General features: G+C 48.6%; 1 protein-coding gene across 2 annotated transcripts in view; it reads right to left on the bottom strand.

The window, feature by feature from the left end:
- slc19a1 (solute carrier family 19 member 1) overlaps positions 1-15,060 on the bottom strand; it is a 39,092-nt gene extending 24,032 nt beyond the window's left edge. Inside the window, exons 1-2 of one of the 2 annotated variants that reach the window (XM_059647078.1) lie at positions 14,990-15,060; positions 254-857 (exon numbers count right to left, since the gene is read on the bottom strand). In XM_059647078.1, coding sequence (XP_059503061.1) covers positions 254-818 — 565 coding nt within the window. In that variant the 5' untranslated portion in view covers positions 819-857; positions 14,990-15,060. Of the gene's footprint in view, positions 1-253; positions 858-14,216; positions 14,805-14,989 lie in introns of those variants that run through there. The other variant, XM_059647077.1, reaches the window with a different exon arrangement.
- Between the last annotated feature and the right edge of the window lie 554 nt (positions 15,061-15,614).

Below are 15,614 nucleotides of genomic sequence, written 5' to 3'. Positions count from 1 at the left end.
TCTTGACTAGTAGGCTTCAGTAAGCCTCCTTCTTCTTCTTCCTCTTCCTCTAGGATCCATGAGGGATAGTGAGGGGGAAAGAGCCTGAGTGATGAGGACAGGGTTTCAGTTACTGAGGGGCAAGCGAACCCCAGATCCTGACCCCGAACCCGAATCGCGGCGAGTGGGAATTTCGAGCCTGCGGCAGGATGCAAAAGAAAAAAACAAACAAACAAACAAACAAACAGGACGGAAGCGAACACAGGCCGCTCACCTTTCAGCTCCAGGATCATCTTGACCAGTGCCAGTTCCTGCCACTGCCAGCCCCGGGGGGGACTTTGCTTCTCGGCCACCAGCGAGACGGAGGTGGCGTTGACCGCCTCGGCGTCGGGACGCAGCATGCCATTGGCCGCCACGGCCTGCCTCCTGTTAAAAAACATGGTCCTCCCGGGCCTCTTCAGGAAGAGGGTCAGGGTGAAGGCGAAGGTGACAAAGCCGAGCGAGATGTAGTTCAAGGTGAGGAAGGGCACATCGCCCAGGGTGACGAAGAGCTGGCCGAGCACCGAGCTGACAAAGACTCCCATGAGCACGGAGGAGCGTGAGTAGCTCGCCACCTTCTGGTAGGACTGCGGGCTGACCAGGGTGAAGATGTAGGAGGAGTAGGCCACGCGGGCGGCCATGGTGATGCCATAGAAGAACTCCATGAACTGCATCTGCAGCACGGTGGTGCCAAAGAGCAGCACGAGCCAGATGGCCACGTGACTGAGGCTCTGCAGGATCAGCACCGGCTTATAGCGCAAGTAGTCCGTCAGCAGGAAGACCGGGACCAGCACCGACATGTAGGCGTACGACAGCACGGGCGTGATCTCGTTGGTCAGCTGCAGAAAAGAAATGTGTTGGGGGGGCGGGGGGGAAGGGGAGGGAAAGAAAATACATTTTTAAAAAAAGTTTGGAAATAACCACTCTGCGACAATGACGGGCATTTATGTAGCGCCTGTAAAACACAACCGCCTGGAATTCCCTCCCTAATAGCAATTGTGGGTCAATACACAGTACGAGGACAACGGCAGCCCCACCACCTCCTTCTCAAGGGCAACTAGGGACTGGCAGGACTGTATCGGCACCGCCTCTTGCTCCCCAGAGGAGCTCGAACAGTTCATCCACTTCACCAACACCTTCCACCCCAACCTTCAGTTCACCTGGGCCATCTCCAGAATATCCCTCACCTCCCTGGACCTCTCAGTCTCCATCTCAGGCAACCAGCTTGTAACTGATGCCCATTTCAAGCCCACCGACTCTCACAGCTACCTAGATTACACCTCCTCCCTCCCACCCTCCTGCAAAAATTCCATCCCCTATTCCCAATTCCTCCGCCTCCGCCGCATCTGCTCCCACGATGAGGCATCCCACTCCCACACATCCCAGATGTCCACGTTCTTCAAGGACCGCAACTTTCCCCCCCACAGTGGTCAAGAACGCCCTTGACCACGTCTCCTGCATTTCCCGCAACACATCCCTCACACCCCGCCCCCTCCACAACCGCCCCAAGAGGATCGCCCTCGTTCTCACAAACCACCCCCCCAATCTCCGGATACAACGCATCATCCTCCGACACTTCCACTATCTACAATCCAACCCCACCACCCAAGACATTTTTCCATCCCCACCGTTGTCTGCTTTCCGGAGAGACCACTCTCTCTGTGACTCCCTTGTCCGCTCCACACTCCCCTCCAACCCCAAGACACCTGGCACCTTCCCCTGCAACTGTAGGAAGTGCTACACCTGCCCCACACCTCCTCCCTCACCCCCATCCCAGGCCCCAAGATGACTTTCCATATTAAGCAGAGGTTCACCTGCACATCTGCCAACGTGCTATACAGTATCCATTGTACCCAGTGTGGCTTCCTCTACATTGGGGAAACCAAGCAGAGGCTTGGGGACCGCTTTGCAGAACACTTCCGCTCGGTTCACAATAAACAACTGCACCTCCCAGTCGCGAACCATTTTAACTCCCCCTCTCATTCCTCAGACAACATGTCCATCATGGGCCTCCTGCAGTGCCACAATGATGCCACCCGAAGGTTGCAGGAACAGCAACTCATATTCTGCTTGGGAACCCTGCAGCCCAATGGTATCAATGTGGACTTCACAAGCTTCAAAATCTCCCCTTCCCCCACTGCATCCAAAAACCAGCCCAGCTCGTCCCCTCCCCCACTGCATCCCAAAACCAGCCCAGCCTGTCTCCACCTCCCTAACCTGTTCTTCCTCTCACCCATCCCTTCCTCCCACCTCAAGCCGCACCTCCATTTCGTACCTACTAACCTCATCCCACCTCCTTGACCTGTCCGTCTTCCCTGGACTGGCCTATCCCCTCCCTACCTCCCCACCTATCCTCTCCTCTCTACCTATCTCCTTTTCTCTCCATCTTCGGTCCACCTCCCCCTCTCTCCCTATTTATTCCAGTTCCCTCTCCCCGTCCCCCTCTCTGATGAAGGGTCTCGTCCCAAAATGTCAGCTTTTGTGCTCCTGAGATGCTGCTTGGCCTGCTGTGTTCATCCAGCTCCACACTTTGTTATTTAGGGACTGGCAGGGAATGCTGGCCCAGCTAGCAATGCCCACATCCCACAAAATGAATAGAAAAAAATAAAGTCATATGGCATGGAAACAGACCCTTCAGCCCAACCTGTCCTCAACTAGTCCCCGAGATAACAAGAGCTGGATGAACACAGCAGGCCAGGCAGCATCGGAGGAGCAGGAAGGCTGACATTTCGGGCCTAGGCCCTTCTTCAGACTCTCCATGATCTGCACCTCCTGCTGTCTCCTCAACTAGTCCCCACCTGCCTTCTCCTGGCTCGCATCCCTCCAAACCTTTCCTATTCCATTTACTCATCCAAATGTTTGTTGACACGTTGTAATTGTGCCCGCATCCACCTTTTCCTCAGGCAGTTCATTCCACATACGAACCACCACTCTAAAACATTGGCCCCTTGTGTCTTTTTCTCACCTTCAAAAGTGTGCCCAGAGACTAGAAACCCCTCCATCCTAGGGAACAGACAGCTACCAGTAACCCCATCAATAACCGTCATTGTGTTATACACTTCTATAAGGTCACCTCTCAACCCTCCTGTACTCTACTGATAACAAGTCCCAGCCTATCCAGCTAACAAAGTGTGGGGCTGGATGAACACAGCAGGCCAAGCAGCATCTCAGGTGCACAAAAGCTGATGTTTCGGGCCTAGACCCAACCTATCCAGCCTTTCCTTATAACTCAAGCCTTCTACACCCACCCACACACTGGCGTGTATCTGCTGAGCCCTCTACAGTTTAATAATAGCCTTCCTATAACTGGGTGACCAGAATTGGACACAGTATTCCAGAACAGGCCACGCCAACGTTCTGTCAAACCTCAATATGACGTCCCAATTCCTATACTCAAAAGGACTGAGCAATAAAGGCAAGTGTGCCAAACAAGTTTTTTAAACCATCCTGTCTATGCGATACAAACTTCAAAAGAACTATGTACCTGAACCCAGAGCTCCCTCTGTTCTCCACCAGCTCCCAAGGCCCCACTGTTAATTGTATACTTCCTGACCCAGAAAAATAAAAACAGAGGTGCCCAAGGAAAGAGAGATCAGATGACAGTGAGTAGCAGGTTCTTTGGGAGTGTGCGCGCACACATGTGTGCATCGTGTTATCTCTACATCTCGCCAGCTCATGGCTTATTTATGAACCCAGAATCAGTTTCACACTTTGGACTTTTGTAATCTGCCACATAGCAGCTGTGAAGGTTAAAGTGACCTGTTATCACACTGATACAGCTAATGAAGTGAACACTATCCTGAAGCACTCTCATTACTGAAGGATTCTCAGATTAAATATCAGTTTTTCAGGGTTTGGTCTGGGTGGGATGCTGTTTGGTCTTGGGGTGCAGATTTGGTGGGGTGAATGTCCTCTGTCTGCACCGTAGGGATTCAATGACCGGTGAAAAACAGACTGGAACCAGGAACCTTTTGAAAGCCATAAAAAAAGATGGTCTTAAAAAAGAAAGGAAGGGTGAGAACATTGTTTTCTAGCCACACCCCTCAGATCCTCCAATGCTCACTCCATGCATATGCATGTGTTAAATAAAGACAAAGATTTTCAGTTTCTACCTGCCCTCATTGTGCATGCTTGGTTGACAGAAGCGAGGTTGACTGCACTCAACCAGCATCACTAACTGGTTATAAGTTTTTTTTTGAACTGGATCAAGTGGTGCAAAAAAAAAGTGTGCCAATCCATTTGCCTGATTGGGAGCTGTTGGGAAAACAGCCTCTTTCCCAGAATATTTCCTCACAGGTACCTCTTGCTTAGCAGTCCCACGGGTTTGACTTGCTATAATGTGGCTCACTGAACACATGGCGACCAAAAGGGTCTGTGAAGGGTGTGGAGAGCAATGTTGAAAAAAGGTCAAGGAAAAAAGACACAAAGGGTCCCAGAGAACGGAGTCAGGCCTAACGAACCCTCGGCTTCCAGGGCCAAATGACTGAGACATCATACCGCTCGCGCTGCCCCATGACTCCCAGAGCAAACAGAGTCAGGGAATTCCTCGACTCGAGAGATTTGTGTTGGTGGTGAAAGCCAGAAAGGCACAGAATGACAACAGGAAGGGAATCGAGAGAGGGCGAGGAAAGGTTAGCGTGGATCCTCTCATGAGCAATGGCGAGAGCTACCGAATGTCGCTTGGCAGTTCGAAGGAGGGCTGACGTAACACTGTCAGAGGCAGGGACATTCCCTGCAACTCTGGTGACGGTCATTTCCCTGCTACAGCTGGCAGTGGGAACCAGGTCCCCAGTTCAACATTGCAGTCTGTGGTAAAAACTCCAAACCCACTTCTGACTGTCCGACTCAGAGCCCACTGACAGCTAGAGATGTACAAAGAAAGAGGCATACATCCACATGTGTACACACATGCACACCTGACAAAGACCAATACACACAAAAAAAGCAGACAAAGAAGGAGAATAACATTCAGAAGTAGAGAATAGGTCGAGAATGGGACCTTTGATCCTTAACCTATTTTGTTGGTTTTATCTACAAGTTGACTCAGGCTTGTGACTCTCAATCTATGCTTTTTCACAGTGTTACAGCTGGTTAATAATCTCCCTGCTGTTCACACCAACCCTGCTGATTATCACACAAACTCCGACACAGTAACCTACTCACACAAGCTCACCCAGAATCAGCGTGCGATTGCAAAATTCACCCAATTGCCCATTACCACCGATCCCTCAGCGCTCACCGCGACACTAACCTCCTGCCCACATCCAGCTGGGCTATTGCTCAGAGGACACAGAGTTCACATCCTTACCTTGGAAGCTGGTGGGATTTAAATTCAATGCATACCAAAAAAAAATGCGGAATTGGAGATTAGTCTCAATGACGACCCGGTGAATAATCCAGCTCAATAAATGCTGTTCAGAGCAGGGGAAAAAAACAGTCAGCCAGGTCTGGTCTGTGAGTCACTCCAGGCTCACAGCAACCTGGTTGACTCCTAACTGCCCTCTGAAGCAGCTCAGCATGCCACTCAGTTCAAGGGCAAATCCAGATTGGGCAACAAATGCTATCCCTGTCGGTGACGATCAGCCCTGGCGAGGTAGACCCCAAAGCGGACTTGCGGCTGTGGCAGAGTCAGGTTTGGGCCGGTCCGATACCCGGCAACATCAGTGGTAGCCGCGTTGACAGGGCCCATGGAGTATTCATTGCGACAAGGGAGTCAGTGGAGACAAGATGGCGCCCAAGAGAGGCAGCTCTTGTTCCAGCAGGTGCAGCAAAGGGGTCTCAGGCCTGGCCACTAGGCCCGTGGCACAGCATTTAGCAAGAGGGACTGTTAAAAATCAAAGAAACTTTTTCTGCATCCTATGTTTTGGTTTATTTTGCGTGTGTTTTAAGATGTCACCAGTGAGTGACAACACTTTACACTATACATTCTGTCACAAAATACACATGATAATAACTAAAGTGACGAGGGATTCAGACATGGGCATCCCATGCCCCTCCCAACACACACCAATCTCCATTTCCAAAGTCCATCTCCCAGGGCCCACCCTCGCCATAGAGCAGTCTACAGAAAGTGACGGATCTCACTCAGATCCTTAAGGAATCTCAGTGACTTGGTGGATCTCTCTCACACACACGGCCGACTGATCTTGACCCATTGACCACCGCTCCCACAATTCCCAGGGGACTCCTGCTGTTCAGAACGAAGGATCCCAGGCGACATTAGCAGAAATGCAGTTCCAGCAAACCCCTCATCCGTCCTTCCTACGAGAAGCAGGCAAACTGACACGCAGTCTTTAGTTAGGAGGATCAACATGCCATCCTCCCCAGCCCTTTACTAAAACCAAAAGCCTGCAGTTTCGGTATATTCTGGCGTTTTCCTAGCAGGTCGAAGTGATGGGCAAGAAGCAAGCCACTGCAGAATTCTTTCATGAGCGATGTGGAGACAAAAGGCATTAAGGACTGCGAGGTACTGAGCTACCCTCAAACACGCCATACACAGAGGCCTAGAGGTGCATCAGCTTGTCAGCATTTGATCTCCTGCCTTGGGATGTATCCCAAAGCCCACAAACAGAAATGTCCTATCTCACCAGCACCAGAAAGACTGCAGTGTTTGATGTTTTAGCTCCACTTCCTGACTCAACAGTAAGAAAGTCTGCAACGTTTAACTTCATTTCGTTTTTTTAAACCCTGTACTAACAGTGGCTGTAACGCTTAGCTTCTAACGTTGTTCCTTATTTCTTTCTATCTTGTTAAGTTTTTGTACCTAAGATGGTGCTGTATGAGGTGATATTGAAAACTTCTAACTGTACTCCTGTACTCTAATGCTTGAGCACACGTGACAATACAGTCTAAATCTAAAATCACTCTACTGTTGTTGGAGCTTTTTGAACACAACCTCCCACCACCTTTCCTTCATTAGCTGCCTGGTGGATGTACAAGGGCCATGCAAATGAAAGTGTCTTTTCCCTCCCCTCACCTCCGTGCAAAAAGGGTCCTTCAGACACACAAGGGACAAATACTGACTTGCATTCATGTAGCGCCGTCAAAGACCTCGGGATGTCCCATAGCCCTTCATGTTGTGGAAGTACGTCTGGTCATTGTTGTTTTGTAAGAAATGAGACAGGAAGACAATGCTTTGCTGATGCCATCTGCTGGCACATGTGCACAGTAGGCGCAGGTAGGCGCGAACGGTACTTGCCACTTTTCAGCACAAGCCCGGATGCTCTCCGGATCTTGTCGCTTTCAAACATGTTCCAATATCCGAGGAGTCGTGGATGGCGCTGGATGTAATCTTCCAAATACGTGCCCACGTGGTTTGTATGTCTTTAATTCAAAAACAGATGGGGAGCTGTTCGGTCAATGGGCTGAGGAGTGGCAGATGGAGTTTAATGTGGATAAATGCGAGGTATTGCATTTTGGTGAAACAAACGGGGGCAGGACTTCTACAGTTAATGGTAAGGTCCTGGGAGGTGTTGTTGAAAAGAGAGACCTAGGGGTTCAGGAACAAAAACTTTTTGAAGTTTGCACCACAGGTAGACATTGGTTAAGAAGGTTATTAGCACACTTGCCTTCATTGCTCAGACCCTTGAGTGTTAGAGTTGGGAAGTCGTGTGGAGGATGCAAAGACATTGGCGAGCCCCCTCCTGGAATACTGGGTCCACTTCTGGTTGCCCTGTTATAGGAAGGATATTATTGAGCTGGAGAGGATTCAGAAAAGATTTACTGGGATGCTGCCAGGAATGGAGGATTTGAGTCAAAAACGGGGTGGGACTTTATTCACTGGAGCATAGGAGGTCGAGGCGTGGCCTTATAGAGGCTTATAACAGCATAAGGGCCAAAGATAGGGTGAACAGCAAAGGTCTTTTCCCGAGGGAGAGGAGGGTTCAAAACTGGGGGTATATTTTTAAGGTGAGAAGAGAAAGTTTTATGAAGGGAGAGTTGAGGAGCAACTTTTTTTTAAGACTGAGAGTGATTCACATGTGGAATGAACTGCCAGAGGAAGTGGTGAATGCAGATACAGTCACAACATTGAAAAGGCATTTGGGGGAGTTTACGAATAGGAAAGGTTTGGGGCGATACGGGCTAAACACAGGCAGGTGGGACTAGTTTAGTTTGGGAGCATGGTGGATGTGGACTGGTTCCACACCGTATGGCTCAATATAAACAGAAATTCCAAAAGGTGAAACCAAAACCAAGAGGTTCCAACTCTCACACAACACAGCCGAGACACAGCACTTTTTTTTCCTGCAGGATGAAGAAAAGGATGGGGAGATAACCTGATAGAGGTCTTTGAACCAGAGACTAGTGCAGCATACCTGGAGGCCACTTGGCCCATCATGACGTACCAGTTTTTACTCTCGATCAAACACAAACCTTTCATCCAAGTCACTGATGGATTATAAATAGCTGTAGCTCTAGTATGCCTTCAGGGGACCCACCATAACAACAGCTTGCCAACCTGAGAAAGTAACCTGTCTGTTCCAATTCAGTTTCCTTTCTCAAACCAATTCTTACATCCAATTATGAAGGGGTTTGACAGGGTCAGCGTGGAGAAAGAACTCCTGTACAAATAAGAAGGTAATTAGTAAATCTGGAGGATTGAGGGGCTTTATTTAAAAAGGGAAACTCCAGCAAAAGCATGAATGGGGGGGGGGGGAGCGTGATGATGTTTGCGTGAAACTGAGACACTAAGTGTAGTGGATTTCTCACCGAATCCATTTGGTGTAAGTTTTGGTAAGTACAAGCCACCCTGGTCATTTCTACCTGAAATGGAGAGCGGGAGAACACCCAGGGAGTCACTAATGAAGTTGGAACATAATCCTGGAGAACAGGGAATGCAGTTTTTTTTCATATAAATAAACTAACTGCGCTGGGGGAGGGGAGGGCGATTCTTAACAAGCTGATCACAATAGGATTAGCACAACTTCAAGAACTAGCTACAGCAGCATGGTAGGACCCCAACATCGCTCACTGCTAACAAAAAGAAATTGGAATGCATTTTTTAAATAACTGAGACAAACAGAAAACAAATTCCTTGACACGGCAACCTCTCAGGGAGCCTCAAAGCTCTTTCCAGCCAACATACCACCTTTCTTTGAAACTGTCGCCACTGTTCTGGTGTCGTGAAGGCACAGCAGGATCCCAGAAACTGAGTGCTGTAGTGACAGGATAGTTGCATCAGTGGGAACCAGTTAAGGGACAATGTGAGGGTTGGGATTGGGGGCTACCTGCTGCTCTTCTTTAAAACGGAGACACAGAATGTGGATTGACAGCACAGCAACGCAGCACTGGGAATGTCGACACGGATGCAGTCCCACATTGATTTGAACCCACAAGTCTCAGAGAGGAAAGCAGCGTGATCCCACTGGCCCAGCTCAGCACCATTTCTTTGATCTTCAGGCCCGCTAAAGTATGCAGATGGAACCGTCTGCAGAGCAGTTCCGTGAAACACCAAAAAGCTTGGAAACATTTAAGTCTTTAACGCTTTCGAAGTGTTTCTAGGGGGGAGAAAAAGGTGTGGCAGCGACCTTGGGTCAAAAACAAGTACCTGCAGATACAAGTTGATCAACTTCAGGTCCAAACTGGGGCACCACACAGACTAACAGTGGACAGGAGAGGCTGTAACTTTAGATAGTAGAGTGAGGCAGATGGACCGAATGGTCTCCGCCATGTGCACAAATTTTCCTTTTTTTTAGAAAAAAATCAAACCTGATTTGTTCTGCGTATCAGAAGTGGATTTACTTATTGAACCACTTCACAAAAAAAGTGGGAAGAATTTAGAATTAGTTTTATTGTCACGAGTACTCAGTTACAGAAGAGCAGAAGTACAGCGGAAAAAAATGCACCATCTCAGGTACAAAAAGAAAATAGATAAAATAAAGATAAAAAACAAATAAAGCTAAAAGCATAGATATTACAGTCTTGCTAGAAGGGCTCCTACATGATCTGACCAGGTTCCACAAGTTCCAAACAGCTATCAATCTTCATTCTGGGCCCATTGGCCGCTGTCACCGTTCTGCTCGCAGTTCCCCTCCCCGGGACAACGGGAGCTCAGTCCGCCCCACCCAAGACTGTGCTGAAAGTGGTTTTCAGGCCATGAGACATAGAACTGCACAACACAGGAACAGGACCTTCAGCCACAATGTTGTGCTGAACATGATGCCAAATTAAACTAATTCCTTCGGCCTGCCCGTGATCCATATTCCTTGCACGCTCATGTGCTTATCTAAAAGTCTCTTAAAACGCCCCTATTGTATCTGCCTCCACCCCCGCAGCATGTTTCACACTCCTGCCACTCTAAAAAAACACGCCCCTCACATCTCCTCTGATTCTTATCCCCTCTCGCCTTAAATGCATACCTTCTAGTGTTAGACATTTCAGCTCGGGAAAAAACGTTTCTGATCACCAACCCCATTGATGTGCGTCAATTTTATAGATTTCTAACGAGTCTCCCCTCAGCCTCCGACGCTCCAGAGAAGACAACGGGAGTTTTTCTGCCCTCTCCTTATAGCTCATACCCTCTAATCCAGGCAGCACCCTGGTAACCCTCTTCTGCACCCTCTCCAAAGCCTCCTCATCCATCCTGTGTAACGCGGTGACCAGAACTGAACGCAGTACTCTAAATGTGGCCTAACCAAAGTCTTACAGAGTTGCAGCATGACATCCTGACTCTTGTACCCAATTACCCAACCAATAAATGCCAAACGCCTTCTTTGCCACCGTACCTACTTGCGTCGCCACTTTCAAGGAGCAATGGACTTGAACCCCAAGATCCCTCTGTATATCAGTGCTATTCAGAGTCCTGCCATTAACTGAATACCTTTCCTTAACATTTGACCTCCCAAAAGTGCAGACCTCTCACTTAACCAGATTAAACTCCATCTGCCATTCCCCCGGCCCTATTTACAACTGATCTATATCCCGCTGTGTCCTTTGACAACCTTCTACACTGTCCACAACTCCACCGATCTTTGTATTGGCTGTAAATTTACTCTCCCACCCATCTACGTTTGCATCCAAGCCACGTGTATGTAACAGCAGAGGTCCCGGTACAGATCTCTGCAGAACATCACTAGTCACAGGCCTCCAGCCAGTAAAACGACCTTCCACCGCTGCCCTCTGCCTTCTATGGGTAAGCCAATTCTGTCTGCAAGTGATCAAGTCACTGAATCCCAAGCATCTTCAGCATAAGGCTACCATGAGGGACCTTGTCGAAAACCTAACTAAAGTCTGTGTAGCCAACAAAGGAGCTTTGGTGGAAAGGTGTTCCAATGGGGAATAGTTTCCATTCAGCAAGTCTAAGAAACAAAAGCTTGTGTTTACATAGCACCTTTAGTGACAAAGCAGATTCTCCCAAGATGTTCTGTGGCAAATGCCGACCACAACAGAGAACACTCATACACCAAAAGTCAATAACAATTAACAAAAAAGCCAATACTGACATTGTGAGCGCTGCTCATGACCAATTACTGACTTGATAGGAGGCTGTTCAGCCCATCGTGTCTGCACTGGCTCTGTAAACCGTCATTTTGCTTTTGTTTTCATTCGCCCCCCCCCGCCCACCTCCCCTTCACCCTGCCCCTGCCACAACCTTGCACCTTCTTCTCTTCCAGACAAGAGTCAAGTTCCCTCTTGAATGTTTCAATAGGGCCTACCTCCAGAACACACACTCGGATAATGCATTCTGAAAACTAACCCCTCAGAGAAAAAGTTTGGCATTTTTGCAGTTGCTTTAAAAGGCTGTGCTGTCACAGGGTGGGAAAAGTTTCTCCCCATTGACTCCATCTGGATCCATTGTGGTTTTGGAATGATACAGAATCAAATTGCTCAACCAACCAATGTGAGAATCACATTTTGCAGAGCAATGATGGTGGTTATATTTTAATAAAAAGAGGCAAAGCCTGCAAGATATTTCACACAAGCTACACCCCTCAGGCACCACTGGAGAGAAAAACCTGAAAAGAATGCAGTTCTGCCCTCAATCTGCTGCAAGGATGTGTCAGCTTAGATTGGGATTTGCAATGAGGGAATAGTGTTGTAACTTTTCGTGCACTCGCCTTGGGTCTGCAATGCTCATGGGCTCATATCCCACTCTGGGTTGGTAATCCGGCGCCAGTACCAGGTGAACACCCCGTGTTGTTATGTGGGAGAAGAACGGGGTACGTACCCCCGATGTGTTTACCCCTCGCTACCATCCGTAAGAACAGGTCATCTGGTTGTTACCTCGCTGTGCCAGGTCTCTCTCTCTCTCTCTCTCTCTCTCACACACACACACACACACACACACACACACACACACACACACACACACAAACACACACACACACACACCCCAGTGTTTGAGGGCACTGGTCGCCTGCAGGTGGACAGACAACAACACCTTGCACTTGTACATGTTTCCATGCTCTATGACTCTATATAGTGCCTTTTAGTGCAAGCAAATCGAAGGCTGTTCACAGGCACATTATCAGGCTCACTGTGACAATGGAGATATTGCAGCAGATAGACAAGCACATGGTCCAAGAAGTAGTTTCTCAGAGGAAGAAGTGGAGGAGGGAACATGAGAGAACCAGGATAGAGACACTGGTATTATACTAATGGACAGTACATGATGATCCCAGAAAGACAATACATTCCCCCTTTATCATACAATTATACTTACTATTTTTACGTCACAGCTTACAATTGAAAGCTTTAACACTCTCTCCATAATTCAAGCTGAAAACAGCACAAGAAAACAGAAACTGGAGACTGGAAGGCATCTGGAACCCAGCAAATGAAGATCTTTGACACATGGGTGTTCAACAGTAACACTCTCTGTTCACCCCAATCCTGACTAAGAAATTTGCAAAACTCATGCTTCCAGGGACTGGAGTACTGAGGGAAGGCTGACTTTTAAACGAGAAATTAAACCAAGGCTTTGTCTGCTCTCCCCTGCAAATACCTACGTCCACAGTGCTGAGGTGGGGATGGTCGAGCACATCAAGTTCCTGGGAGTGATGATCAACAACCTGCCCTGGTCCACCTACATTGACACTAAGGACAAGAAGGCACAACGACCCTTATATTTCCCCAGGAGGCTAAGGAAAATTTGGCATGTATGTAAAGACTGTTACTAATTTTTATAGATGCACCATAGAAAGCATTGTATCCGAATGCATCACAGCTTGCTATGGCAACTGCTGTGCCCAAGACTGTGCGGAAACAGAGTGTTGTGAACACTGCCCCGTCCATCAAGCAAGCCAAACTCCCATCCATTGACCCCATCGACACTTCTCGCTGCCAGAGGAAGGCAGCTAACATCAAAGGACCGCCCCCACCCCTGTTATAGTCTCTACCCATCTCTTCTCTTGGGCTGAAGATACAAAAGCCTAAAACACACAAACCAACAGATTCAAGAGCAGCTTCTTCCCCGCTGTTATCTGAATGGGCCTCACAAATTTTAAAACTTAATGTTATCTCGCTCTCTGTGCTCCTTCTTTGCAGCCGTAACTTTGGATTCCTCACTTTGTTCTATCACCCTATGATCTTTGCGTGACATGATGTGTCTGGACTGCGGGTAAAACAAAACTTTTTACTGTACCTAGGTACATGTGACATTAATAAAGCAAGTCAAACGTAAACCTCCATAAAAAGCAGGGGAATTTTCTCTGGAATCCAGACCAATGCTTGTCCCTCAAAACGAACCTCACAGAAATACTACAGAGAGACCAAAATCTTGTTGACCGTGGGAGCCTACTGCATGCAAATCGGTTGCAACATTTCTCACCTCACTAGGGTAGCCACGCTTCAAAAAGTATTGCATTGGTATTTTATTGAAAAATAGTGGTTTTGGACACTCCAAAGTTGCAAAGGTCGCCATGTGAAAACAAGTGTTTGTGTTGTTTTTTTTAAAAAAACGAAGCCCCATTCCTGAGTAGCTATTTCTCCAGCTCAATTGTCCCTCTGAAGGACAACTTTCAGAGCTTTGTTTTTAAACCGAAACAGCCATGTACTCAAAAAAAAACGTTCCTCCGGCCTGAGTTTCATCACCAGTGCGAACACCCCCTCCCGTCTTACTTACAAGAAGTTGTACCGACGAGGCATCACCGAATAAAATGTGCACTGGAGTGTGAACAATGATTGACAGCGAGCTATTATGGTAAAAAAAAACTCCAAGTTATCGATTCCTGCCGTCCCTGACAGCAACCGGGACTCACCTGTTCCCTGGTGAAGTTTTTGTCCGGACCCAGCAAGTAAGGAGTGATGAAGCTTTCCGCTGGTTTAATCTGAGCCATGAACCCATAAAAGCATAGGAACAGGACCGAGAACCGCCAGCACTCGCCGGGCTGCTGCAGGGCTTTCTCTGGGACCTCGGGGTCCATTGCTGATCGCCTGGGTTTGTCTGTCTGTCTCTAACACAAGACCTTGTTCCCGAGTCTTCCCCTCCCCTTCTCTCTGAGGTCTAACAGCCGCGTCCCCGGGAGGAGAACTTAGAAATGCAGGCTCCCAGACGCAAGACACGGCTCGCCCCTCGCCCCAAACTCCCCTGGAGTTGAAGCCCCTCCGCGGTCGCTCGATCCCTTCTCTGCTGCTGGAGCTGCTCTTGGTTCCGAAAGATGTTGCTGCAGAGAGCAAGGGCCATGAACGAAACAACTGAGAGCTCCTCTTGTGACTCGCTGGGGCTTGAGAGAGTTTGCTGAACTCCCAGAGCACTGATTATAGGCACAGGCTTCAACCGTCTCCAACCGTGCGGCTAGCTGTAAAAACATTGACTCGACTTCAACTTTTTGTATGTATATATATATTCTTCCCGCCCCCGACAAGCCCGCAAAACGTCACATGATTTGCATAAAGCAAGCTGGGATTTGGAGTCCATCAGCCACCAGACGCTGACTCAATAGCGACCGCTGTACTACATATACCAGAGAGCACTGTAAACACCAACGGCAGGCTATGAACTGACGGCTAAGCAACTGGAGTTGAAACTTACCCCTGTTCTAGCTGTTACATTGCCATCATCTGGGACAGGAGGGAAGTTTAAGTGAGTCTCGTTGAAGCCTGAAGAAGGGTCACTGGATCCGAAACATTCGACGCCGATTTCCTCTCCAAAGACGCTGCCAGACCTTCTGAGCTTTCCCAGCAATTACTGTTCTTTTTTGTTTTGTTCCACTTGAAGGCTGGCCTGCCTCGGTCTGGAGTTTGCTGCGTTTATTTGGCGCTTATAGAACTCGCTTTCGAGGTTGGCAAACGTGCAGCTCAGTTGCATTAGCAGTCAGTGTGCGAGTGCCTCCGGATTGCTTGATTTGAATGCTTCAGCGTCCTGCCCCTTTTCAGGGGAGCTTCGGACGGTGCGGTGGGCCCAGTGCTTTGGCATCGCTGCCCCACAGTGCTGGGGACCCGGGTGTTCAATTCCAGCCTTGGGCGCCTGGAGTTTGCACGTTCTCCCAGAGCTCTGGTTCCCTGCTGCGGTCCAAAAGTGTGTGAGTTAGGTGGCACGTTGCACAGAGTGAGTTAATGGAAAGAAGCAAAAACCCTCGCACTCCTGTCACACATTCTTATAGCCTCTCGTACAGTGCGGGAAACACAGAACAGCAATACAGTGATGATCAGATCAT

Source organism: Stegostoma tigrinum, chromosome 7 (genome assembly GCF_030684315.1).
Source record: "Stegostoma tigrinum isolate sSteTig4 chromosome 7, sSteTig4.hap1, whole genome shotgun sequence".
NCBI classification, from domain to species: Eukaryota; Metazoa; Chordata; class Chondrichthyes; order Orectolobiformes; family Stegostomatidae; genus Stegostoma; species Stegostoma tigrinum.
Note: the sequence above shows the minus strand (reverse complement) of the source record. Positions and strands in the feature narration are given on the sequence as shown.